At 43.5% G+C, this 25,525-nt stretch overlaps 1 protein-coding gene across 1 annotated transcript in view; it reads right to left on the bottom strand.

Annotated features, from left to right (window-relative positions):
* Positions 1-25,525, bottom strand: part of AGBL4 (AGBL carboxypeptidase 4) — a gene marked incomplete at both ends in the record, with an annotated part of 878,788 nt that overhangs the window by 65,698 nt on the left and 787,565 nt on the right. Inside the window, 2 exons of the mRNA XM_084210960.1 lie at positions 11,478-11,640; positions 25,230-25,382. Of these exons, the coding sequence (XP_084067086.1) occupies positions 11,478-11,640; positions 25,230-25,382 (316 nt within the window). The remainder of the gene's footprint in view (positions 1-11,477; positions 11,641-25,229; positions 25,383-25,525) is intronic.

The following is a 25,525-nucleotide window of genomic DNA, read 5'->3' as shown; positions in this document are numbered from 1 at the left end:
GGAGAAAAACCTTCTTTGTTCCTGATTTTAGCAACCATCAGGAGCACATGCCCTGCTCTTAGCCGGCTGCCACGGGGGGACGGCACGGTCGGTGCCAGAAGAGGGCACTTGAGCTCCAGCAAGCGGGAGATGAGCGGCGCCGCTCGGGCTGGACCGGCCCCGCCTGCGCCGCGGCCCCGGGGATGCGCAAAGGCACCGGGCTGCTGCTCCCGGGGCGACACCGAGCGCTCTCCTCGCTCTCCTCCTGCCCAGGGCTTCGTCCAGTCCCCCCGGGCCCAAAGCTGGAGCTCCTGCATCGCACAGGTCCCTAAGCTGGGTTCTTCCAGCAATATGGATGGTGTGCCCGCTGAAATTCTCTCCTTGCTGGAGCTTTTTGTGGTCACTTCCCCAGACAGACCCTCTGGAGTGCAGTAATATTTACACTTCCTCCAGTCAGTCTTGCCCCCAGCAGAAGAATTTCTTGAGTCCCTTTCCTTTGCTCAACTGCCTGTTCTCATCAAACTTGCCCAAACTTAATACTGCTGAGAGATCTTCTTGGTAGAAACCAAAAAAAAAAAAAGGTCAGAAGTTTTGGGGTGAATGTATATCAAACACACAAAAGCCTGCTGCCCAGCAAAGCATCCTAAACACAGAGGCTGGCTGCTTTTCCCAGCTGTGTCATCTGGTTCAAAACCAGACTGGTCTCCCTACAAACCTCACTCACTGAAGCACAAAACCTGCTCCCATCCCTCCAGGCACAATATAATCAGCCATGCCTCATCTCCTCAGAAAACTTCTGACAACAAGTTTCCCAGATTATGCAAAACCCTGAATTAAAGGCAAGAAAGGCCAGAGGAGATGAAGAAAAACAAACTGAATGATACAGCAAGTATGACAATTTAGGCGTTGTTTTGAAAGCTTTGTTCTTTTTCTGTGGTGTTCCCTATGACAAATATGAGGCCATTTTCTTGTTTGAGATAGGTGAGCACAAAGTAATAGCTAATGTATCTGTACCAGCCCATAAACTCCCACTGCATCAATCTATACCATCTAATTCTAAGTGGCTGCATCAGAGTGGTTAGCCCTCTGTTTGCATCCCAAAAGTTTCCAGACACATGAATAAACCAAGCACGGATAAATCGGTCTGAAGGTCTGTTTCTCAGATGGATCTGGCAGCTGCCTCGGTTTATTGGCAGCTCATTTATCATCTCAAGAAAAATATTGATGGTTCTAGAGACACAGGCCCTTTCTGTGTCCTGGATGAAGGAAAGCTGTCCTTCTGGGCAGGCTTTGGAAAGAAAGTCAATGCAACGAAATCTGCTTGGCAGAAGCGTGAGGGATGTGGTGCAAAGAAGAATCATTAAGCAAGGAAGAAGGAACACCAGGATGATAACCCTGTTGGCCCAGGAATAGCCCAGTCTCAAATCTTCACAGTATACAGCAAGAATGTGAGACTGTGAGAGAGCTAACAGGCACAGTCATGGGCATCTTCTCAAGTGCAGGTATCCCTGCTGCACAGGAAGAGACAAAGAGCCTGAAGCTGTGTTCTGCCAACAGAACTAGGCACACAGCAGACCCTGAAGAAATTCACAGAAGCACAGTGATCAAAAGGCTTGAAAGCAGGAATAAGGGGACTGAAGGACTGGAAACCCTCCCCTTGGGCTGGCAGCATCACGCAGTCCTGACTCCATGTAGAGTGTTGGCAGTCCAGATGCCTCTCTCCTAGAAGGACATTGGGAAGACAATTGGAGCCTCTGAGCCATTTCCATTCCCTATCTTGACTAAACTGTCATGAATTGATGTGGTGGGAAGAGATCTCACTTTTACATATCCCCCCAATATTGCTCCAGCCAAATGTTCAGAGAAGCCAGATCAGTGTAAGTTTTGGCTACTCATGACACTTCACTGCCCTGCAGATCCTCTTTGCTACATGAGAGGTCTTGAGCAGCTAACATTCATACTGGATTTCTTGTGGGACTGGATGATGGAGCAAAGATGGATGGTTGTCACCTATCACTTGATATTTTACGGTATCAGATGACAATTGCTGGTTTAATAAGGATTGCTTAGTTCCAGAGAAATAAATAACCAGCCTGACAGAATCATGGATGCAACCTGACGGTGCGGGCATGTTATCCAGAATTTGCTTTGCTGCACACCAGTCATAATGACACAAAGCAAGGTATTTGGGATACTGCAGTTTTCAAAAATGTAATCCCTTAAATAGGCATTGGTTGCCAGATTCTTTTAACCAGATGACCAAAAACTCCAGTGTATGCTGAACAGGAATTCAGTTCATTTAAGAAGTTTTGAATGCCTCCTAAGTACCAGGAAAAAGCCAACAGGACAGGAGAGCAAGCACAGTGTTAATTGCATCAGGATCTGAACATATGATGTTTACAGTCTGTGCTCTGAAACTGAAAGCTTCATTCTTTGTTTGGTTCTTATACCTGCTGCTCATGTGACCAGAGGGCCATTCATCCTGAATGCAAATAAAAATCACACAACAAATACCCCTGGGGTCACTGGAGTTGATTCTTCCTTACTTGGCAACCCAAACACTTGTGTATAACCAGAGAAAAAATGTGAGATGACAAACCAACTCTAGACATGGTTACCTGATCTGGTAATATTTTTCTGCTTATGATGTAGAGGGTAAGTATGCAGCAAATAACTAAGTAAGATGTGAAATTTCAAATGTGGAATACAGGTGGCTGATGGTCAATGCTGCTCCCAGGGTAACAGTAGGAATAACAAAACAAAGCTTGCTGCTGGTAGGCTTAAAACAACCAAGTCATTAGTAAGCTATGGAAATCCATAACAAGGAAAGTTGTGGATGCTAAAAATGTATGGAGGTTCATGGGAGACACATCCACTGACTGCTATCTCAGATATAATCAATGTGTGGGTTTTGGTCTTTTCTCCCAAGTAACAAGTGATAGGACTAGAGAAAATGTCCTCAAGTTGTGCCAGGGGAGGTTTAGGTTGGACATCAGGAAACATTTCTTCCCAGGCAGGGTTGTAAGGCCCTGGAACAGGCTGCCCAGGGAAGTGATGGAGTGACTATTCCTGGAAGGGTTTAAAGGACACGTGGCACCTGGAGACAGGGTTTGGTGGTGGGCTTGGCAGTGCTGGGTCACTGGTTGGACTTGATGATCTTAGAGGTCTGTTACAACCTGAATGATTTAATAATTCAAATAACTCTGGCTCTGGGATCCCAAATCCACTAATTGCTGGAAACCAAAGAATATTCTGGGAAAATAGTTACATGCTTATTCTGTTTTTAAATTCTTCTCAGGCACCTTATTTTGACCTCTGTCAGAGACAAGACACTGCAGAGGACTGATTTTGATCTGAGCTGATTTGGCTATTCTCTTCTTAAGAGATGAGGCATGGGAGAATCCGACCCACCCTTGCTCTTATCAAAACACAAAGGTTTCTGAGCACTAGATCAAAGCTGCAGGTTATCTTTAGGCTCTGCCTGAGACATGCCCAGGCTTTGTTTTTCTGAACTGTGGACAAAGTTTCCCCTCTAGGTGACAAGAAACACAGCTGGCTTAGGGTGGGCCTGTACTGGGCTTGGGTTGGATGGGTATTCTCATCACCTGGGAGCTCAAACCTGACAGGTTTCTGGCCTCTTTCAGCAGAGGTTTGATGGGGAAGGTGCAGTTTGCTTCCCAGAATGTCACAAGATATCCTTTGTTAGGATCTTCACAGAGGTTAGGGGTTAAAGTGGAGAGAGAGAAGGAAAGTGAAGTCTCAGCTCACCAGGGGCATGCTCAGAAAGAAAAGGAGATGTTGGATCTGTTTCCTGTGACTTTCATGCCTACTGTCCTCCTCTGGTTTCTAACAATAGACATGCAGCTGTCCCTACTGGAGAGATTAATTGTGGTCTCTCTGCTCATTCAGCCAGCTATTTTTCATGAAACTCATAGGAATGTAATATCTCTGAGACCTTTATCACTGTCAAATTCAGTTGCAATTGGTCAAGCAGTTGAGAAAGACACACAGACAGAAAGACGCTTGTTTCTTGGCAGAGTTTCCTAAAAATCACCTCTGATCCTCTTTCAGAACCTTGGTATTTGAGACTAAAGAAGTAGATGTTAAAAAAGAGCTTCTGCTCCCACCCTAGAATTCCCTTTAATCAACAGTAACCAAGCTGATAGCTGCACAATATGAAAACAAGAAGGAGCAGTTTGGGTGAAAAACAGTAAAAAAGTGAACAAAACCACGAGCCTGGGAGTGTCTGATTAGTGAAACACCTCCTGGAAAAAGCCCCATGAGATGACAGAAAGGCCTGGGGTGGGGTTAATGACCTGGATGCCAACGAGATGGTGAGAACACAGGCAGGACAGGGGCAGGGGAGAAGGCTCAGCCAGATTTGAAGAGACACAGAGAAGAGGAAAAAGAAGACAAACATGGAGACAACACACAAACACCAGCACAGGCTGGCAGAAAAGGAGAGACCTCTCCCAGAGGCACTGCAATTTGGCTGTTTATTGCTTTTTGAAAAACACCTTGTTCTGAATGGCTTTTTTCCCTCTTCAATCCCAATGACATTTGGGAAAGCTTCAAAGCACAGCACTGTCTAAAGCCCTTTCCTCACCTAAGTCTCCAGCCCTCAGACACTAATAATAACCACTCCCCTCAGACATTTCCAACAAATTGTTAATATATTTTAAGCCCTGCTCTCCATTGCCTTTCAGATTAGCCTTGCCCTTTCCCTTGCACTTAAGTTTAGCAAGTGTTACTAATAGGAATTTAACATTTACCAAAGAATTATTTTAACTACGGATCTAATAGCATTTGTATGGCGTTCTGAGCACCCAAGAGCCTCATATCAGTTCTATATGCTTAGTTTTGTCTAAGTTGCTTCTAAGAAAAAGGAAAAAAATGCATGTTTAAGGAAAAGAAAGCTCATAACAGAGGCCTTCAAATCCAGGAAAGCCAGTTCCAAGAAGGACAGCGGCAGTCTGGAAAGAGCTTTCCCTTTTTTATGTTACCCACAAACCTGCAATCACTCACGTGATAAACTTCACCTTCCAACCTTTCACCAAAAGCTTAACTTGTGCTTGGTCTAAGTTATTTTTTCCTGTGTACAAAAGAAATACTAAAAGAAAAATGTTATGCCTATCACTATGATGTTTATTATTGTAATATTATTATGAAGATGCTTATTATTAGCTGGCAAATTTTATGGGGTGTTTTTTAATATACTACCATCAAAACCTTTTTGATACAGCCCCACCTAGGCTGAGGAGCACATCCTGAGGCAGCTCTGAGCTGAGGACAGCTGCTGGGATGCAGGGGTGGTATCTGCACATGTGTCTCTAAGATGCTCACGCTCCAGCTGTCCACAAGGTCCCAGTTGTAAATATTGGTGGTTCTCAAGTCAACCTGTCCAAATTCCCTAGTCCAGGCTCACAGCTACGCAAGTCTTCCTGCTCTTCAAAGGAGGCAAACTCCTTTATTCGTGTCTGAAACTGACTTGAGGGCATTTCTGTAAGTCTGAATATGCATCCTGCTTACAGTCTCATCCCACAACCACCATCTGTTCTCTCCCCTGTACCTTGGTATCCCTGGGAAAGAAATATGCATACACAAGAAGAAAGAAGAGGTAACTGGAATCATATGGTTAAATTGAATCATTTTGAAGATGCCTTCCAAGACTGATATTCTACATTTAAGCAAAAAAAAAAAAAAAAAAATCTTTCTTTAAAATAAAAAAGCACCTTTATAATACACTTTCCACTTTTATAGCATCTTTCATCCGAGGCTATCAAAGCACTTTGAGGTACAGATCCTAAGAAATCCATTACAAAAATTATGCATATTCCTAAGTTGACTGTAGTCACTTCCCTAAATTTCCATTTCTCTGCTGACACTCCCAGACAGATTGACGCAGTCAGTGCTACAGGCAACCAGATAAACAAATCTACATAAATATAAACTCTCCCCCACAAACAGCCTCCCCTACAGAAGTGTTTTTGTGCAGCATTGTCCCCTCCATTGAGCCCTTTGAGAGAGTGAGGTGTGCATGCTGCAGCACCATGTGCTGCCTTGTACTTTCATTCCACTGCACTTCATTAAACAGAATTTCAGTGTTTCTTAATTTTCTTTGAGCAGGTCCCACTGTATATACCCAATACGAACAAACACACAGATTCCTTCTGGGTATGAGCCAACAGCTGCAACCCTGAAAAATATCAGCTTCTTATATCATTAACTGAGTTTCCATGGTGCCCTGGGGCAGAGATATTGATGCTTGACAGCATTATCACTATAAAGTAACTTTACAACTCTATAATTTAACTCTATGCTTCCAGTAATATTAAGAGCATTTGAAATTGTGGCTGTAAACCTTGACACTTTCACACAGACTGGGGAGCAGAAAGGAGGATTTTGTTTCTTCTCCTCCAAACCAGCCCTAAACAGGGTACTAAGAAACAACCAAGACGTGCAAGGAGGTGGCTCAGAAAAATCTGCAGGATTAGGATTAATGCCACGTTTTGCAACACACAGAAAGGAGCCTGTTTCTAGGACCTCAGCAGAAGAAGACCTCTGGATGCCTTTCCCTGAATATGTGCCTGATTTACTTTGAAATCATCTTGGCAAGAACCTCTAACTGAAGTTCAAACCTAAGCCACGCTGGATAACCTCTGCAGAGCTCCCTCAGCTTTATCAGCACAGCTTTTCATACCTCATTGGCTTTTGCTAGTAATGCTGCCTTTACTGGCTGGGAATGAACCTGCAAGGGCCATAATCTGTCTCATAAGGATCTTCTCTTAAGGATATCACTAACAGAGATAGGAGGATCTGGACAGGCAGTTGCCAAAAAAAGAAATGTAAAAAAGCCCAAAATAACCAAGTACATTTGCCCTAGGGGACTGGCAGGTACATGAAGCTCTAAAAGTTATAGATGCTTTTACTAGGATTGTAGTTTGCATACAGATTCCTTTTCCTCAGGACAGGCATTTACTGAGATCCAAGTACTCTTTAAAAGGAATCTGGATGTAACAAATGACTGTCTCCTCCAGGGATTTAACTTCTCAAGTTCCCAGTCAAGCAGCAGGCAGATATTTTGCTTGAAGTTAGGAATTAGAATGAACCCAGTGGTCTCTGTGTCGAGAGCCCAGGATGTGAGCTCCTCTTAGGTGTTTGAAGAGATTCCAGTCAATCCAAGCCTTCATTCTGTGGCTGTAGCCACATAAATACATCTTTATGCCCACAAATGAGAGAGAGTTCAGCAGTGCACCTTTGGATGGGGTCCTTCTCCACCTGGAGGAAGCTTGCAAATGAGATAAAAACACACCAAAAAAGCTCTGGACATGCTGACAATTGTGATGCCCATCCATCTCTGTGATTATTCCCCCCTACAGCTATGGTCATACCAGTTCCTGCAAGGTCTCCACCATTTCTGCTTTGCTGCCTAATGCCTGGGCTGTGGAAGAATAAAATCCTTATATTCTCTGTTATCCTCTGCAGCAAGGATCCAGTTCAAACACTCTAAGAAATGAACCAAATAGATTTTAGAGCTGTTGGTGTGAGAGTCCTTTGCTGGCTGCTCTCAGGTCAGGCTGCCATGGCTGCTCTTCCCAGCTGTAGTGGGACACTGGAATGCCCCAGCTCTGGCTGTGCTGTCAGAGCAGGGCTCAGCCCTGCAGCTGGGCATTCCTCCTGCCTCCCCCTCTCTATCCCTTGTTCCCTGCCCAGCTCTGAGGCTGGTGTGAATCGAGACAGCTCAGCTGCTGCTGGTGAGTGCTACAGAGCAGTTTACAAGCCTCATGTCATAAGCCCTGTAAATGCCTAGTAAAACATGGAATTTAATGGAAGCATATCAGCTCATTTTAAAGCTCCTTCACCTGGTGCCGAGCTAACTGTTGTTGTGCTGCCTTTTTTAATCAGTTACCACCAAATGTGTGCATGTGTGAGAAGGGTTTTAAACGTTTCTCTGTCCACTTCCAGGAGAGAAACAGACAAGCCTGCAATCCTCTTATTATGCCTTTGAAACAGAGTCCATTCACTGTTATCTGCAGCACGTGTTATCGTGGGGTTTTCTGCAGAGCTTACAGAACATATCCCTAATGTTTCTCACACTCCAGGTAGGTATCTGTTAGACACAGACCTGGCAGGCAGACACAGCTCTGCAGGAATGTCTAAGTGCTTTGTTTGCTGGGTGAAAATACAAGAGGAACTCCAGCAGTTAGCCATTAGTGATACCATGCCAGTCAAGGCCTGAGACATTGATGCAATCACGTTCATTCTCTGTGTTAGAAAAGGCCAGAAACTCAACACTCTGCATGATGTTATCCCACCAAATATGCCACAAACACAAACAGCCTGCACAGGCTGGAGGAAGACCCTTCCCTTCTGGATTTCATTTAAACAGTGCAGCCTCAGTAGCCAATTTGTTTTTAGAATATTCCAAGTGTCATCCTCTAAATTCTGAAGCAATTCATTTAGAACATTCAGCCATACTAACTGGAGTAATTTGAAACTGATTTCCACTTCTAATGATACCTTCCCATCCTTTTTTTCTTACTTATCTTACTGAAAAAAGTTACTGTCCACACTAATGGTGAGAATTCAAACACTTAGACTGAAAGTCTGTCTTCCATTTTCATGCATGTAAGGTATCCACTTATCTCAGAAAATACAAAGTATATTTCAGTCAGTCACACAAATCTGAAAAAAAATAGATAATCTCACCCAATGCTAAAATATATCTATTACTGTCACACGGAGGTTTGTATGGATCACAGTTAGCATGTAAAACCTGGAGAACACAAAGAGATAAAAAACCCACCAACACACCTAATCCACTTATATAATGGCATGAAAGGGAGTAGTACTGTGATCTTGTTTGCCACAAATGCTGTAAAGAAAAGATGCTGACAGGTATCGTTACTTGTCACCAGTGCAAACACAAGACTATTCAGAGTCTGTTCAGTTTTTCTACCTGTCAACAGGAACAACATTAGGCTAAATTAATATTTTGCAGAATCTGGAGATCCTAATTGGTTTTGTTCTCTCAAAGGAGCCAGTATGGCTAGTTCTGGATGTGTGAACCACTTTGTAGTCTCTTTTCATGGTCATGGGTGACCTGAATTTGAGCCTGAATCTCAGTCTGCCCTTCTTCATCCAACAGTAGAAGCTTTGAACAATCCTAGCCTCCCTGATACTGTTTCCACTGAAAGGAAAGGGAAATGGAAAAAGGGAAAGGGAAAAAGGGAAGGGGAAAGGAAAAAATACCCACACAACCAAATGACATCACAGTGGGAAAACAAAGTTCTAAGAAATACGTCATTAAAGGCAGATTTCCAGAATGCTTATGCTATCAATTCAGTTCTTGGGCTTGCTGTATTTTCTTCCTTTATTTGCTTGAGTTGCTGCCTGCATGTAAGTAGATAGTTACTAAAGCAGCCCTGTCCTTGGAGGCCAATATGAGCTGACTGCCTGTGTCTTTGGTTCAGGTCCATTAAAAAATCCGAGCATTAATTAATCACTGACTTGCAAATAGCCTGTTCCAGGCTAAATTGGAATGTTCTGCAATTGTTTTACTTTCGGTCACAGGCACTTCAGTGATGTGAAACTTCCTCCCCTGCCAGGACAGGATGTGCATCAATCCAGTGGCTGCTCCTGTGTTGGATCAGACCAGTCTAGAGACTATTCCAAGCAGCTCCATTGCTTCCACTAACTAGAAAACTGCACACGTGAGGAAAAGACCTCGCAGGCAGCATTCTGGATAGAATTCCTACACTGAAAAGGAAATAATAAAACCTTCCAGGGCAAAGTGCCAGTGGAGCATACTCCATGGGCAAAGAGCCTCCTCTGCTTGCTGTCTGCCAGGCCAACCAAAACCTGCTTCTCCTCCTTTTCTACTCAGCTGGGTGAAACCCTAACTGCAGAAACCAAGCTGCTGCTGGAGCTTTCCCTGTGCCAGCTCCAGGAAGGTTCTCTGCTCTGGAGCCTGGTTTTTGTGCCCCAGCTGGGGATGGGATGAGCAGGGAATGGAGCACCTCTGCCTGCAGCAGGCAAGGCACGCCAGGCAAATGGAGGTGAAACTTCTGCCATGGGAAGCACAGACCAGGAATCTTTACAGGAAAGGAGACTAAGCCAGCCTGATCTACCAGTCATGAAGGAAAACACATCCAAGGGAATCATGATCTCACGTGTATAGGGGCTCTTTCCATTCCTTCCTGTAAAAACTGTTCTTGATAAATAAGGAAGAGAAATAAGTAGTTTTCAGCAGGAGCAGAAAGTGAGGAAGAAAATTAAAGGTAAAACTAAGGCACAGGTTCTTGAAATACCGAAATACCAACTTAATAAATACCTAAACCTAACAGTAACAACATTTTCTTCCACAGTGGCAAGATATACTACATTTGTGCATGTTGCAAGGAGCTTTTCCTTCAGTTAACTTTACTGGCCAAAAAAGAGCTTCTATTCCAAATGCTCAAGCCTGGTAAATCACTTTTAATATATTCATCTCCCTCCTTCCCCCAAATTTCACTTTCAGTGGAGAAGTCAAACCAGAAAAGCCCAAATGACAAACAATTCCTTTCCCTGCTCCCTGTTTCTTGCTCCTGTTCCCACACTGAGAGCCCATATACATGGATGGTGAAGAATTATATCTCATATGAAAATTTCTCCCTTGCTATCCCCAACTTCCAAAATGCAGTGGAGAGGTAAATAGGCAATCACAGCTAATCTCTCTCCCTCTGCAGTGTTTCTAAACCTGTGAAAATTTCAAAAGCTGCCACGATAGAATGACAAAATGAAATAACACACCCAGTGCTGAAGTATGGGCGCTGGCTGTTTGATTGAGCACGGTGACAAAAAGAAAAAGAAAAACATAAAAGCAGATCATAAGACCAGTCAGAACAATTCTACAAATTGCTGATACATTGAGATAGCCAGATGGATATGTGTTTTTTGAGGAATGAGACACCGCTTCTATTTGAGCACTCAAAAAGGCCAACAACTTTGATGGTTTTGTTTTCACAATTTGACTTCTATTTCTTTGTCAACTGGCATTGAAGATTTGTCCTCGAGGCAGCTGCAGAACCTAATGGATCCTTTTGGCTGCAGTTCAAAGGCAGAGAGGATGTTTTACTCAGTACCAAAGATGCACTCTCAACTTGCTTTTAAAACAATAACACAAACACAGCGCTAATGAGGGAATAAGGAGAGAAATGAAGAAAGAAATGGAAGACTGTGGAAGGGAATGGATCACAGACTCTCCAGGACTAGCTCCCATAACAAGTGTGTGAGACAATCTCCTACAAGAGGGAAATGGCTTATTTGATCTAATGTCTTTCTCTTCTTGAATTTCCACAGTATGGAGAATCAATATGAGGGAAATTAAAGCATCAAGAGCAGACTCACATTTCCACTTGTGTGTGTTCCTATCTCAGCAAACTCTTACGAAGACAGAAGTATTTACCTTAAGTGCCTGGTTCACGTGCGCTGCGAGGGGATGGATTTCAAAAGGATACAGGCTTCCTCCGTGTAGGGCACGGCAGGAGCAGCTCCTCCCAGGATGTAGCTGTAGAAGGAGACCTCCAGAGTGTAGCAGTAGGATGTGTCATTCAGCAGCCCGCCCAGGAAGCGCCGGCCCGTCCCAGCTTTCACAGCATCCCTGTTGAACGACGTGCTGGACTGCAGGAGCAAGAACAGGGACACAGGAGAGCTCAGGAGTGCAGCAAGGGAAGGAGCCTCTGAGGAGAGAGAGCAGCTTCACTCACATTGCCAGACCTCATTTGTACTGTATAGACTGCTCTGGTTTTTGCTCATGGCCTGGAGGGGAAGCGCAGTTCTGGCGCACAGGCTATGAATGACGCCTGGCAGACTCTCACAAAATTCATCTGGGCTCACCATTAATATCAGCTTTTCCCTCTCAGACAACACAAAGCAAGGCTGTCACATGCAGCAGTTGAAAGTGAGCCTTCCAGATGCCCCTTGCTCAGGAGTTAAGCTGTACCATCACCTGGCTATTGGATTCCTTCGTCTCCACTGCATTCCCCTCTGTCATCACCGTTCCCCCCACCCCTTCACCTGGACTCTTAATCAGAGCAGAAATACAGTGGCATTTATGTTTTGGTGAAACTTTCTCACCTAAGACATTTGACTGGTTCTTAAATTGGGTCACAGAAATTTCCACTTCACTAACTTAAATGTTAAGGGGGTGTTGCTCTCTGGGTGGAAAAATCTACCTCACTATTCTACAGCACTAGCAGCACAGTATAAAAGGCAGTATTTTGTGCTATTACTGAAGATCTGGCTTTAAGAACCCTGCAGCTTTATGACTATTCATTTGAGGGGTGGAGGGGAGGACTCCAAGCATTTCCATAAATGAGTTTTAGCTCTCCTTTGAAGGCGTGACATCTGGAGACTAAAGGGCAGCTCATCTTCAGGTTGATTGAAGTCTCAGAGCTTGTTCCTACCAACTAGACAGAAAAATGGATTCTGATTTCATTTTGATTTTCAGACTCTATTCAGAAACCTCATAACCATTAGATTGAGCCAATCTGGGCTCAGCACAAGCTAGTGACAACCACAAAAAAAACGATCCAACTTGGATCTGTTGTATAAAAGGTCATTACATCTCCTGCTGTAGGAATTTTATGTTGCCAGTGAAACACAAAGGACCCTTAACACAGCTCATTGTTCAGTCCCTGGGCCCATGGTGAATTCTTTGAGCTGTCCAGGGTCCTCCTATGGAGCCTTAGGGCTGCTCCCCTTTCTAGCCAACCCAGTGTGAATATTTATGAAATCCATCTCTTACCAAAACTGGGGAAAATAAAATTTCCTTTGTATTTAAGAAATGGGATGCAATGGTTCAAAATGTTGAACTTCTCTAGACTGAGAAAATCAGGTTAATACCGAAATGAGCAACAATTCTTGATAAATACTGTCTATCAGGAGATATAAAAAGTAGAAATACCTGTGGGTTTATTAGCATTCTGAATGTCTTGAAGTCTCTCTCATATTGTAAAAAGAAAGATTTTCCAGCTTAATTAGAATAAAATGGAATTGGGTTTCTTATTAGCATTATATATAGGTGTTTCCAAATGCAACTTGTTGTCTTTTTGGTAACATAATATTTAACTTTGTGGTAATTTGTACACAGGATGCATTCTTCTATGTAGATATCCTATAATTTCTGCCAAATTACATAGCAGAAGCCTGCAGGATATTCTGAATACCTGTGGGAGAGGGAGTAAAGCACTCATAAGGAATGCTGGGAAAATTAACTGTTAATTTGATATATGGGATAAAATACTTAAAGAGGTCTACAAGAGGGAATGTTCTGTGGTTCCCTGAAAAATAAACCTTCAAAAGGCTCCTGAGATCCTGAGACAGAGGGACACTTTGGCCTCAGTTAAATTTCAGAAACAGAGGAAGATGATGATGCTCAGGGGATTGCTTCCTGAGCCAAGTGAGCACCAACTTCAGTGGATGGTGCTTCATGTTCAAACAAATGCCTGCAGTGGAACTTTTAATGCATGAGAGCATCAGCTGCTGATGGAAACAAAGGGACAGGAGAACAAATGGCTCAGGACAGGATATTGGGCTTTGTGTGCAGAAGCATCACTCACAAAGGGACTAAGCTAATTCTGAGGCTGTATTTGGCACAGGAAAAACAAGGAAAATGTGGGAGGAGGTGACTCAGGGAAGACATTAGGGACAGAAGTACTTCAGTGAGTAGGAGACTCAGTTACTGATATGGAACATTTGAGAAGATTATGGAACTCAGCGACTCCGTTAAAAACAAATTGTGCAAGTATCTGCTGAGTACAGTTGGTGTTTTTGGGATACAGTTTGCACATGAAATCCTTTTCCTATTTCCCATTATCTTAATCAGGCTAAAAGAAAGTTATGAGTAGAAATCCTAATAGATGATTCTTGAGATGAATCTTACATAATATTTTCATCACAGTTCTTGGCACAGTAAAGGAGGAGCATGCCAACAAAATTTGCTGATGACACACTGTGGAATGAATCATCATTATGGAGGAGGTTCTGAATATCATACAAATAAAAAAGCAGTGGGATGACTTTGAGGGCCAGAGTGATTGTAGTCAGATGAAACTCAGCCACACAAGCACCAGGTCATGCGCTAAAGCATAATAAAAAAAATAAAAATCTGCAATAGGCTAAAACCTTGTCAGCTGGAAATATATGAAGAGAGAGTCTGATGTGTTACTTCACTGAAGTGGTTTTTGCTTTCTAGCAGAAGTTAAGTCTAGTTATTGACAAAATTATATTTGCTGTATTTCAAAAGGGAAGCACATGTGTTTTAAATATTATCAAGACAGTTATATAAATGGTTAAAAAAAACCAAAACCAAACAAAAAAAACCCCATCAAAATTAAGAACTTTTCAGGGTTTGGATTTTTACTATGCTGCTTTAAGAGGCTTGGGGCTTTAGGTTTTGTTTTGGGGAGGTGGGGTCTGTGTTCCTTTTTTTTTCTTTGTTTGTGTTTGTGGGTGTTTGTTTAATAGAGTTTCAGTTCAACTGTACAAAATTATTTGAAATGGCAAAGGCATTAATAAAATCCTCTGTTCATTTCTTTGCCAAGTGATACTGAATTTCCAGGCATAAAAAGCTGTCTCTTCATTTAGGTACACAAATGTAGATTTTGAAGGTTTTTATTGTCCTGATTTTGAAAAAAAAATCTGATGACATAGGCCAACTTAGTGTCTTGGGTAAAAGATAAAATCTGTCATTTGACTCAAGAAAGTTGGGGTAGAACATGAGAAATACATGTTGTGAAACAGCAGGGTGGGCCTTGCTCTAGAGCAAGTGCAATAAGCCAAAATATGATTTGATATTTTATAGGAGAAAAAGAAAACTACAGATTAAAGAAAATTTAGGTAATGACAAGAAAGAGCAGCAGGTACTTGCTGAGTCTGACCTTCTACTCACTGTTTTAGGTCAAGATAAAGGGATTGGGGAAAAAAAAAATAAAGAAACAACTGGCAAACCTTTGACTCCTCACCACAGCTGATCTTGAAGTTTTGCCCATGCACATTTATTTAATCAAACCCTAATCTGGGCAAAAAAGGGGTGGGGGTGGCAGGAGGAGGGCACAAACACGGGGAAAGTTGTCTGTGAATGAGTCTCTTGCTTTTCTGGGAGAATCCATTTCCCTAAACCCCTTTGCAAAGCCAAACTGAAGTCATCATTAAACAAATGCACTGAGCAGGCACAGCAGGAGAACAGCTAAACAAATATTTATTTCTCCAAGGCTGAAACGCATGGGAGTGTTAACAACAGCAGCAGTGAGGAGCACAGTCTGGAGGGTGGGGGGAACACCAAAGACTTTGAAGTTCTTAAATAGTGATATTTGTGTAAAATCAACAGTAATGCATTATTAAAACACACAGATACATTAAAGCTCACAGAAGGACTTTGCTTCCCAGCTGGTGTGAGGAAATTCAGGGAACAAATAGTTATCCACAGAACTAGAAGCTGCCAAGAAATCCAGCCTTAAAAGAGCAGAAGAGGAAGGGCAAAGGATTCCCTTACTTTCTGGTGGAAAGAAACTCACCAAAAAAACCAGATTTCAAGCACATTTGGGAGCCTCAAGGTGTGCTGACTGTCTCTCTACACATCAGGCATTAGTGGCAGCTTCCCCAGGCCTCCCTAGCAGACTCCATTCCTCCTCCCCATGCTGCGCTGAGTGCCAAACTGTGTGACCAGTTTCCCTCCTGGGAACGGCAGGGAACAGCCAGGCAGTGCAGGGACATTTGTGAACCAGCTGGACCTTATTCAGGCATTGCAGCAGACAAAGATGTGTGGAAGGAAATAAGAAAGGGAAAAAAAAAAAGCATGTAAATTCTTTTTGGAGTGATTTCAAAGTGGAAAAGAATCTTGGCCCTTGGTCAGACCTGTCGAATGGCAGAATCCCTGTCCTGGTGAGGACACTCAGTGTTCCAGTAAGGCTGGTGCCCCACAGTGTGTCTCCTCAGTGACTTCAGCCCCTGGCAGGCAGTCTGTGAGCTCCAGAGCCTGGGCACTCCCCCGGGGCTGAGGGATGCTCCTGGCTCCCCAGCACGGCTCCACCTTCCCACCAACAGCGAGCGGAGTGAATGCGCTGGGCAGTCCGTGTTTACAGCGTGCTGACTGCCTCTGCCTGCCTCTGGCAGTCACAAGAGTGGCCCCAAAAGGCAAACAGGGACGTTTCTCACACATCTGAGACTGAATTTGCCCTGTCCACCCTTTGCAGCCTGGTGGGCTTGGATTCTGAGTGGCCCTGCATGGTGGGAGCATTGGCTGGCAGGGCATCCTCCCCAGTGTGGTCTCAGAGGGGACTGGGCTTCCTTCAGCACCTGAGAACCTCAGGCTGCACAAAAGGAGAAACTGGAGGCAAACACCAGTAAAACTGGATCCCCTCTTGAGTGGAAGAAATGATAACAAAAAGGGATGAAATGTCAAGCAGGCTGTGTCCAGCCAGTGATGGATGGGAGCTTCATTCTACCTTTCACTAATGGTCCTTTCACAAAGGGACCTTCTCATCCAGAACTTTTCTGGGGAATGAATCTTTGCCATCTTCTGAAATTGCTCAACACGTTAAGAAAAAAGGAGCAAGGTCTGACCACAGTGTAAGTCAGACATTGCCAGGCTCCTAACATGGGATCCATGGTATGGACTGCACATCATTCCTGACCAATCCTAAGGTGTTTCCCCAGCGCAGCAAGAAAAGGAAAAAAAAAGCACAAAACATTCAGAAAAATGCCAACCAGGCAGAAGTCTGGTCACAGGCTTTGACAGAATGCAGAAGATGAAATTCTGGCATAGCAAGGTCCAGGGAGGTTCCTGAAATTCAAGAGAGAGATTTTTAACCAGCTGTTCACATCTCCTGCAACTCAACTGATTATGGATGTGCCTGTGGAAGAAAGTAGCAAACTGCATATATCTTCAAAAATCTGAGCTCTAGTGTTCACATGAATGATTCCCAGATGATCACTTCTCCTCACAAACAAAGTATCTGCACGAAACTCAGAATAAAGAGATCTTCCCTAAAGTTTCTGATATATATAGACAATGTAGGTCCAGGAAGTGTTCTGCAAAAGGATGTAGCATGTACAACTGCATTCTCAAAAATCATAAAATTAGGTTAGGAATATTTCCTGGAGAAAAGCAGAGACAAAATCACTAAGAGGATACATAATTAGAGAATGGTTTCATATTGCAACATGCAATTAAAAATATGCTGGGTCAGCCTATGCCGTTTCCATAGCAGTGTTTCACAGCTGAGCCTAACTACTCCTAAAATACCCCCCACTCCAAACCCAGTAAAACTGCCCACATTTTGCTCATTCTACAGTTAAGAAATAAACACTGTACCTACTGGGGTAAAATGGGGTTATGCATGCAAGTTGTTTCATGTTCTTCAGTGATCACCACCAGCAATGGCTAGATGTAATCAGGACTCATTTACAGCATCACCAGAGCTGGCTGCTGATGCTGCTCTTATAGATGAAAAGAAAGGTTTTTTTCCAAAGCAGGTCTGACCTCTATGAGCCCTCAACTCAGTGTCCTGGTGTGGCAAAAAAAAAACCCAAAACAACTGATAATAAAAAAGTTAGTGCTCTAGAAAGAAAGGAATGGCACACTTGTCATCAAGGAAGAATGGACGTGCCATTGGGAAATGCACTGGAGCCCAGGCAGTGTCAAATCCATCTCAGAGAGCAGTTTTACAGTATCAGCCATAACTCACTCACTCTCATTTTCGAGAATGTTTTATTGAAGTCTGCAAAAGTTTGAGAAAGGGCACAGAAATGCACTGGCTTTGGAATCTTTGCCACAGACAGAGCTGATTCCTGCCATGAGGTGTCCAGCTGTCACTGCTTTGACCCTGCCAAACTGTCTCACAAGCAAAACTTAACCTCCTTACTGCTCTGGAAGCACTGAGCAAACTTCTCACTTCAAAAGCCAACTTAAGTCTCTTAACTCTATTACAGACTGGAAAGTTGATGTGCTGGTGTGGTGTGGGGTTTTTTGGGTATTTGTTTTGGTGGTTTTTGTCATAGATTATCATCAACTCCATGCCAGCTGGGTCTGGAGACATGGAAATCATGGCATTTGGGAGGCTGCTACCAGGCAGGCTCCTTCCAATTTATTTAACAAGCTCCAGTCAGCATCAATCCCCACAGCAGACAGCTGATCTGAAGGAGGGAGCAGGCAAAGAGGAAGGATTCTGGGAGCAGAGGTGTGATGAAATGGGAGCAGAGCCCAAAATTACTCCACGATTCATCTCACCTTGCAGCTTAGCCGTGTTTCTGATGGACAGGAAGAAAACTTATTTCATCTCAAAACCAATTGTGACTACTGAAATCTGGGAAGAGGTGGTTTAGAAAAGTTCAGGATCATTTCAAAGAGGAATTCCATTGTTTGAAGCTTTTCCAGGTCCCTTAGGATCAGGCACATTGGACTGATAATTCCTGTGAATAGGGCTCACTCACTCTCCCAGAAGGCTCTGCAGTTGACAGCATTTCCATAACTTCTGTGCCACTGAGGTGGGCAGAAAAGTTTAGGTTTAGCTGTGGAATATTTTCTGATCTAGAGTTTGATTTGCTGAAGTCTGAGGAAAGGCATGCAGAGGAGACCTGGAACAGTTTGACCTGCACCAACAATGTGAGAATACCTAAAACTGAACCTTGAAAATCAAACAGCCTCAAGTCCTAAAAGACTTTTAATCATTCTCCTCCCTGTTTCTTTTTGCCTTCTTCCTCCTGCTCAGTGGAAAGCAATCACACTTTTTTAGAGGTAGCATCACTGCTGTAGGAGTACCATGAACACAACCTGCCCAGCACCACATTCTCAGGCTTTAAAGTGCAATTCTCCTCAGAGAAATAACAGTTTAAAGGTACATTGTCACCACACACACATCTGCTCCCTGAGGGGCTTCATTATCCCTCTAATGTGCAGTGCAGGAATACCAGATCTTTTCCCCTCCCAAGTGTCCTTCAGTCATGCCTGCTTAAGTTTCCTGATAAAAACACATATTTGCATGGTCATTAGGAGAGAGGTTGGAAGGAGGGAGCTTTATAAGCTCTCAGTTTATGCCTCAAGACCAAAAGTACCAAATTAGTTCTTTTTTTTTATTTAAGAAATTCTGCAGCTAGAAAAGAAACTGGCTCTGACGCTTCAGGGTTTCAGCTGTTCACCTGTGAGAAGTACAATAGCTCCACTTTTTACTGCTCATTAATATCTGTGCTCTGCTGTACAGCTCCAGCACTGGTGGAGGTCTCTGCACCTCCAACCAGCACCAGTGCAGGGATTTGCCCTGCATTTCCCATTCCCCAGAACCCTTCCCCACGTGCCCCTAAACTGGTTGTACTCCCAGCTCCCACCTCCCCTGGTGCTCCAGCTCTGGAGCTGTTTATTGAGTTTGCTGGCTTTAGCACAGCAGCTGGCACGACTGGAATCCAAATCAAACCAGCAGCTCTCCTCAGAGACAGCTCCTCAAACAACACCTGCAGGGTGGAGATGGCCTGAGACCTTCACAGAGCCAGGCAAGGGTTTTCCTGCAGAGCTGGGCAGCCCATCACAGCCTGGCTGGAGAGAACAAGAGGAGGAGGCAGACTCTACCCCATCCTCAAAGCAAACCTCAGAGTTCCTTGTTGCTGGATCTGCCATCCTGAACACACACCCAGAGTGATTATCCCAAAACATCCTTCCTCAGGTCCTCTCAGCTCCTCCTTTTGTGAATCTGCATCTCCCCATCACCTCAAGCTCACCTAACCACACGTGACAATGTCACCTACTCAAATATTATCCTGTCACCCATTACCCAGAGTTGGGCTGGAACTCCTCTCCCTTTTCAGAGCCCACCCAAGCTGTGACCAGAGATGCACACGAACAGGGGATCTGAAAATGTGTCAGGTTAATAATAAAGGAAAGCCCTGCTTTTTCCCCCTGTTTTTTATCATTTACAGCAGCCTCTGCTTCTCAGAGCACCTCCTCCCCCAAACGTGCCAATGGTGGCATTTCCTAGGCTAAGCTCTACAGAATAATCATACTGTTTAGAAAATAACTCAGGTCTCTGGAGTTCTCACTTTCTCCATTTGTCAGTAGAAAACGAGACATTTCCTCAAAATATGCAATAAAATAGCCTCTAGCAATAGCCTGCAATGCTTCTCTTTACAATACTTTTATGAGTGTGAGCATGGTCTCCTGGGAGTGCTTTCATAATCATTTATACAAATGACAGAAAACTAGGACAATGAGAAGCAAAAAGGAAAATACAGCCATCATGCACCCAGTTGCTTTGAATAGTTTGCAGGAAAAGTGTTTCTCTCCATGGCAGAGTTCTCCTCACTTGCAGGCCGAAATCAGGGGGTCACAACCTTCCTGAGGTGGGACAGGATGCTGCTCCCAGAGCAACCCAGTGCAGCTCATTGCTCACACCCTGCCTTGGCTCTCTCTCTGCTCCAGGGCAGTTCTCTGAGCCAGAGGTGTATTCTACATAAATTGAAATATCATGTGGTTAAAAAGGTAATACCCAAAAAGACATCCTGCCAGGGGGATGGGTGTCCAGTTCTTAACTGCCTTCCTGTCCTTCCTTCACAGCACAGTTTGTCCCATCTGAGGGAATCTGTGGTGCTCTGCATGGGAGGCAGCTCTCAGGAGAGCCTGCAGCAGCTCCTTGCATTGCTGCTGCTCTGGGAGGCTGTCACCTGCTCCCAGCAGGTTGATATTAGGTAAGAGTAATGTTGGTCTTTGAAAATAAACCATAAAATTGCTATGAGAACATGTTTCTTCTGTGTACATTCTAAATTTCTACCTGCATGGGGATGGAGAAGGGGCTGTCGACTCCTATACGCACAAACAGCGAGGCGAGGAGGTACTGAAAGAAAATCCATTTCTTCCAACACTTCCCCCCCCTCCTTTTCTTTTCCATACAAATTCAATCCTCTGTATACAAGGAGGGGTGAACTGGTGCAGCACAACATAATGGAACAGTTTCATTTCACTGAGACTCTCCAAAAGGCAGAGTCCTTGTGAGACCAAAGCCTGTAACACTGAGAAGGACAGACTTTACAGTCTGCTCCCTGTGCCACCAGAAACACATTTCCTCTCTTGGCTCACCAAGCCCCCAGAATAAATAAATAAATAAATAAATAAATAAATAAATAAATAAATAAATAAATTTATGGAGCAACACGTCCAAGAAGCAGCAAGCAGAAATGCATCCCAGAGGGGTGCTAAAGCATATAATGGCTGTATTTGTCTTCCTGGATATGCCTTGGTACAAGGCTACAAAAAAGGAGGCAGGATCGTTTGTTGTGCTCAGGTTTTAAGAGATTTCTGAGTAGATCTGTTAAGCTTGCATGATGTTAACAAAACCTACCTGAACACAGCAGCTTTTGCCTTTCTGGGAGAAGAGTCTTTTTTTACCAAACCAGCAGAGGAGCACTTAGGAAGTGGTGATGCAAGTGAGTATGGATTTTACTTCAGGATAAATTCCAGGCAACTTTTCTACTGCTTCCTCTTCCTTGTCCAGCCATATACAAGCTGGCATTTTTGTTATTTCAGAACAGATTATAGGGATCATCCAGTGCTCATATTACTGCCTCAAGCACTTGCACCACCACTGCCTTCAGAGGGAAGTATCGAGCCAGGGTAAATCATAACAGCCCAGAGGAGCTGCCATGGAATGGAACAGGTTTGCTGGAACAAACACATCTTCCCTAAGAAAGCTTGGATGGGGGGATGCTGTGAAAATGAGAAGAGCAGACCTGGAGTTTGTGGATCAAAGAATGACAGGCAGAAGATATAAAGAGATGAAAATGTTTTTCTTCGTTACTCTGTGTTTGGTATCCAAACTAAAAAAAACGCCCACAAAAACAACTGAACAAAACACCACCACAGAAAATACCAGTGCAAATCATTCCATATCTGCATCTTCTCATATTGCTGGGACAATGAGAGTCTCTAAAATATGTTTTAGGTGACAGTGTTATGGCATTAGAGTAAACAACACGCTTCCCTAAAGGAAACTTGGTGGGTTGCTGTCTAGAGACTTCACTCTTGAGTGATATAAAACCGGGAACTGCTGGCAAAGAAACAAGACTGGCACTTGGGACATCCAAGTTTTATTCTCCAATTTCTTCAAGAAAATTATTTCTCACCCACTTGTTATCTCTTTCTCAGCATGACTGGGAGCTTTTAGGGTTGCGAAGTTCCTCAGCAGTTACTCAGCATAATGGGAACCCAAGTTTTTGTCAGGGTCTTTGGCTAACCCTGGCACACAAAGGTCAAACAGTGTTTGTAAGGAAGGTTCTCTGCTGGGAGGCTGAATACAAGAAAATTAAATGAGAACTCAAATGTATCCCAAGTGCCACCAGTTCACAGTCTAAAGGAAAAAAGAAAAAGAAACCAAACTGACTGGATCAGGCCAAATACCTCTTGCTGGTCTTTATCCTTTAACTGAAAAGAAAAGCAATCTTTGCAAAGTGATAAAGCCACCCAAGAATGGCTGCAGTTGTTTCTTTTAAATGAACCAGAGAGAACAGATGGTCTCCTCTCATACTGTCACAGAGGTCAAAGTTAGCCACCTCTAAGACTAGCAGGTTCTTGAAATGCTCAAATGCTCATGTCTGGTCCTTATGACTAATCCACTCTCCCAAACAAGAAAGGTCAAATGAAGAACATCCCTACAAAAACTGCAACTACTCCAAGCCATGGCTGATGTGTAATGCACTCAGACATGGTGTCAACAGCTGCTCCTGAAACACAGTGAGTCAGCCTTTCAAAAGAGCATGCCAGCTTTCACTGTTAGAGCTTTCATATGGATTACATTTACTCCCCAGTGCTTAAAAATATCCTTCTTAAACATTGAAAATATAAAATGTTTTCCTTACAGATTTTGTCCCTTTTGCCCAGGCAGCTGCCCAAGAATGTCTCGTGTATTTATTAGGGAGCAAAACATCCTAGCCCTTCTTTCACTTTCCTTTTCTCATGCTGACAGCTAAAGGAAGGCCTGTTTTCTGAAGTCATGTACAAATGGGGAATTTCTGGTCCCTTTCACAACTTAAGCCTCTGAACCACAGTCAGCCTTCCAGAGAGCTGTGGGGTGATGAGTTCTGCCCAACAGACGGGGCACAGAGACACTGGGTGACTCTCCTTTGGTCCTGTAACAGGCGTGGGGGTACAAATCCCCTATCCATCCCCTACTCTAATCACCCACCTCCCTTGGATACTGTCATTTCATTAAAAAGGCCTATTGGAAATGACAGGTGAAGAAAGCAGCCCAGGCATGAAATGCACTCTAAAGTATATTAATAGAAGGTTGCCAGACGAAACGGCGCAAGGCATTTGATCGCATCATCTCGGGCTTGTTGTTCATGCTCCTTTGCATCTGGCTGTGTGATTCCTGCCAGATTCTTGGCTGGAGGAGCAGAGGAGGATTTGCCTGCCTTCCCTAACCCGTGCCGGGCTCAGCTGCAATCACGCAGAGCGCTGAAAGAAATCCCTTTGAGTTGGGATTCATTCCGAACATGTAAAACCCAAATGACTGCTTCTCCAAAGTGAATCCCATTTCACAGCAAGTAGGTTATTAGTGTGGAACTCCATACAAGTAGCCTGCATTCAAAAGCCCTCTGCATTATTAATAGAAGATGAGCTTTTGACATCAAAGGAGAACCATTATGTATGCTAAACGGTGGCAAAAATTGTACCCGCACTTCAAACCTTTTCAGCGCTTTGTCCCTTGTAAATCAATCAAGGTTGACAGATGCTTTAAGGAGAGTAATCTTTTCAATGATACTGTCAATGGATAACATAATGGAACATTGTCTCTGTGCTGTGTGAAGACATGGAGCTAGTCAATTATGGACAACACTTCATGCAGCCGCCAGTTTTCACTTGAAGTGCTGCTGTTGAAGTATTATAATCCCAACAAATGGCCGCAGCAGCATACAATGTAAATGAGACCTCCTGAAGCTTTGGAAAATTCATTAGGAACAACAGTAGTCCATTCCCACACTTTCAAACACCAGCCTGGTAATGTTAACGACGCACTTCCCCCCTTCCCTTTGAGCAGGCAGTAGGGCATATTTACATACACGATTTTAAGTCTTCAGCACATTTTTCCCCCCCATTTTGGATTCCTTTCCTCTCTTCACCTGATATTTCCAATGAGTCACATAACCCACATGGCTGGAGGCTGGAAACAAGAAAACAGACCTTCCTACATGGGGACACGTCGTCACTTCACACATGTCAGACACTTTGTGGCTGTCCATTTTTCCAACATTTCTGTCTGCTCAGCTGCCCTGGGAAGAATGGCCTGGAGGGGTGGCACGGGAAAAGCTTCCAGCCTCAAGAGACCAGTGGGATGTCAGGGGGAAGCTGAATGCACTCAGCAGCAGCAGCACCTGGGTGGAACTCTGCTCGAGAGTCAAAAGGGTGAGACTGTGCTGTTTATTTAGCTATTGGCTTCTATTTCCTGCATCATCTTCTCAAAGATTTTCCCTTTGTCAAGCAAGGCTTGTGCTAAGAGGAACACTTAATCTCCCACAGTAGCAGAGAGAAATCCCACACTTGAGCATCTCTAAACTCCTATCAACTGCAGGTTTTCATTGCTATGTGAATGCCCTAATGTGTTTTTGAAACAACCAGGTGCAGACCAGAAACTCAATCACTGAGGGTAAGAACAAGCTGTTCCTTGAACCCAACTTCTCCTTTTCCACTCTCCAAGCTGTAAGTATTGAGCAATTGAAAATCCTCTTGCAGAACAGTTTTCTATGGTAATGTCAAAGAATTTCAAAACCATACATTCCCTTTGCCGCAACTTTCAACAGATGTTATCTAACCTTTTCTTTCAGGCTAAGTAATTTTATTTCTATTTGCTGGCATATTATTATTTAGAGTATACAAGTAAAATCTTTGACAAATGAATATAGGCATCAAAACAATAGAGTTGACCCAGTTGATCAAAAGAGATCTGAGAAAAACAGGGTGTGCCAGTAATTCAGAACCAAAGATTATTAAACAGAAGATGAAAAACCTGCTTTTGTCCATGTGTCCCATGACATATATAAGATCACAACTTACCACTGCTGGATAAGGTAAGTGTAAGAAGGAAGATGGTAGCTAATAATAAAAATTTTTAAGTAAGCTTTTATTCATACTGAAATAAAATTCACTCAATCAAAATAAAGCCAGAGATTTATCATAAAGGCAAAAAAAAAAAAAAAACCACTAGGAAAATTATTAAGAAGAACTGACTTACATAAGAGAAGTCTTCAGCATTCTGACAGAGTAGCTTGGGAAAAACAGCCTGTCTCTGAAATCTTTCCTCATCCTCAAAGATGTTCCCATACATGAAGCCATTCATCATGGTGGAGTGGGCATGGATATCGATATAGAACTCCAGGTTAATCTTCTGTTGAGGGAAAACAACAACAACAAAACATTCAGCATGAGATAAATCATAACTGAGTTATGCAGGTGAAGCCTCCCATAAATCCAGTGCTGCCATTCTTGAGCCCATCCATGGTGCCAGCATCAGGGAGCCACGCTGAAGAT

This window comes from Fringilla coelebs (genome assembly GCF_963513975.1).
Source record: "Fringilla coelebs genome assembly, chromosome: 9".
Taxonomy (NCBI): domain Eukaryota; kingdom Metazoa; phylum Chordata; class Aves; order Passeriformes; family Fringillidae; genus Fringilla; species Fringilla coelebs.
Note: the sequence above shows the minus strand (reverse complement) of the source record. Positions and strands in the feature narration are given on the sequence as shown.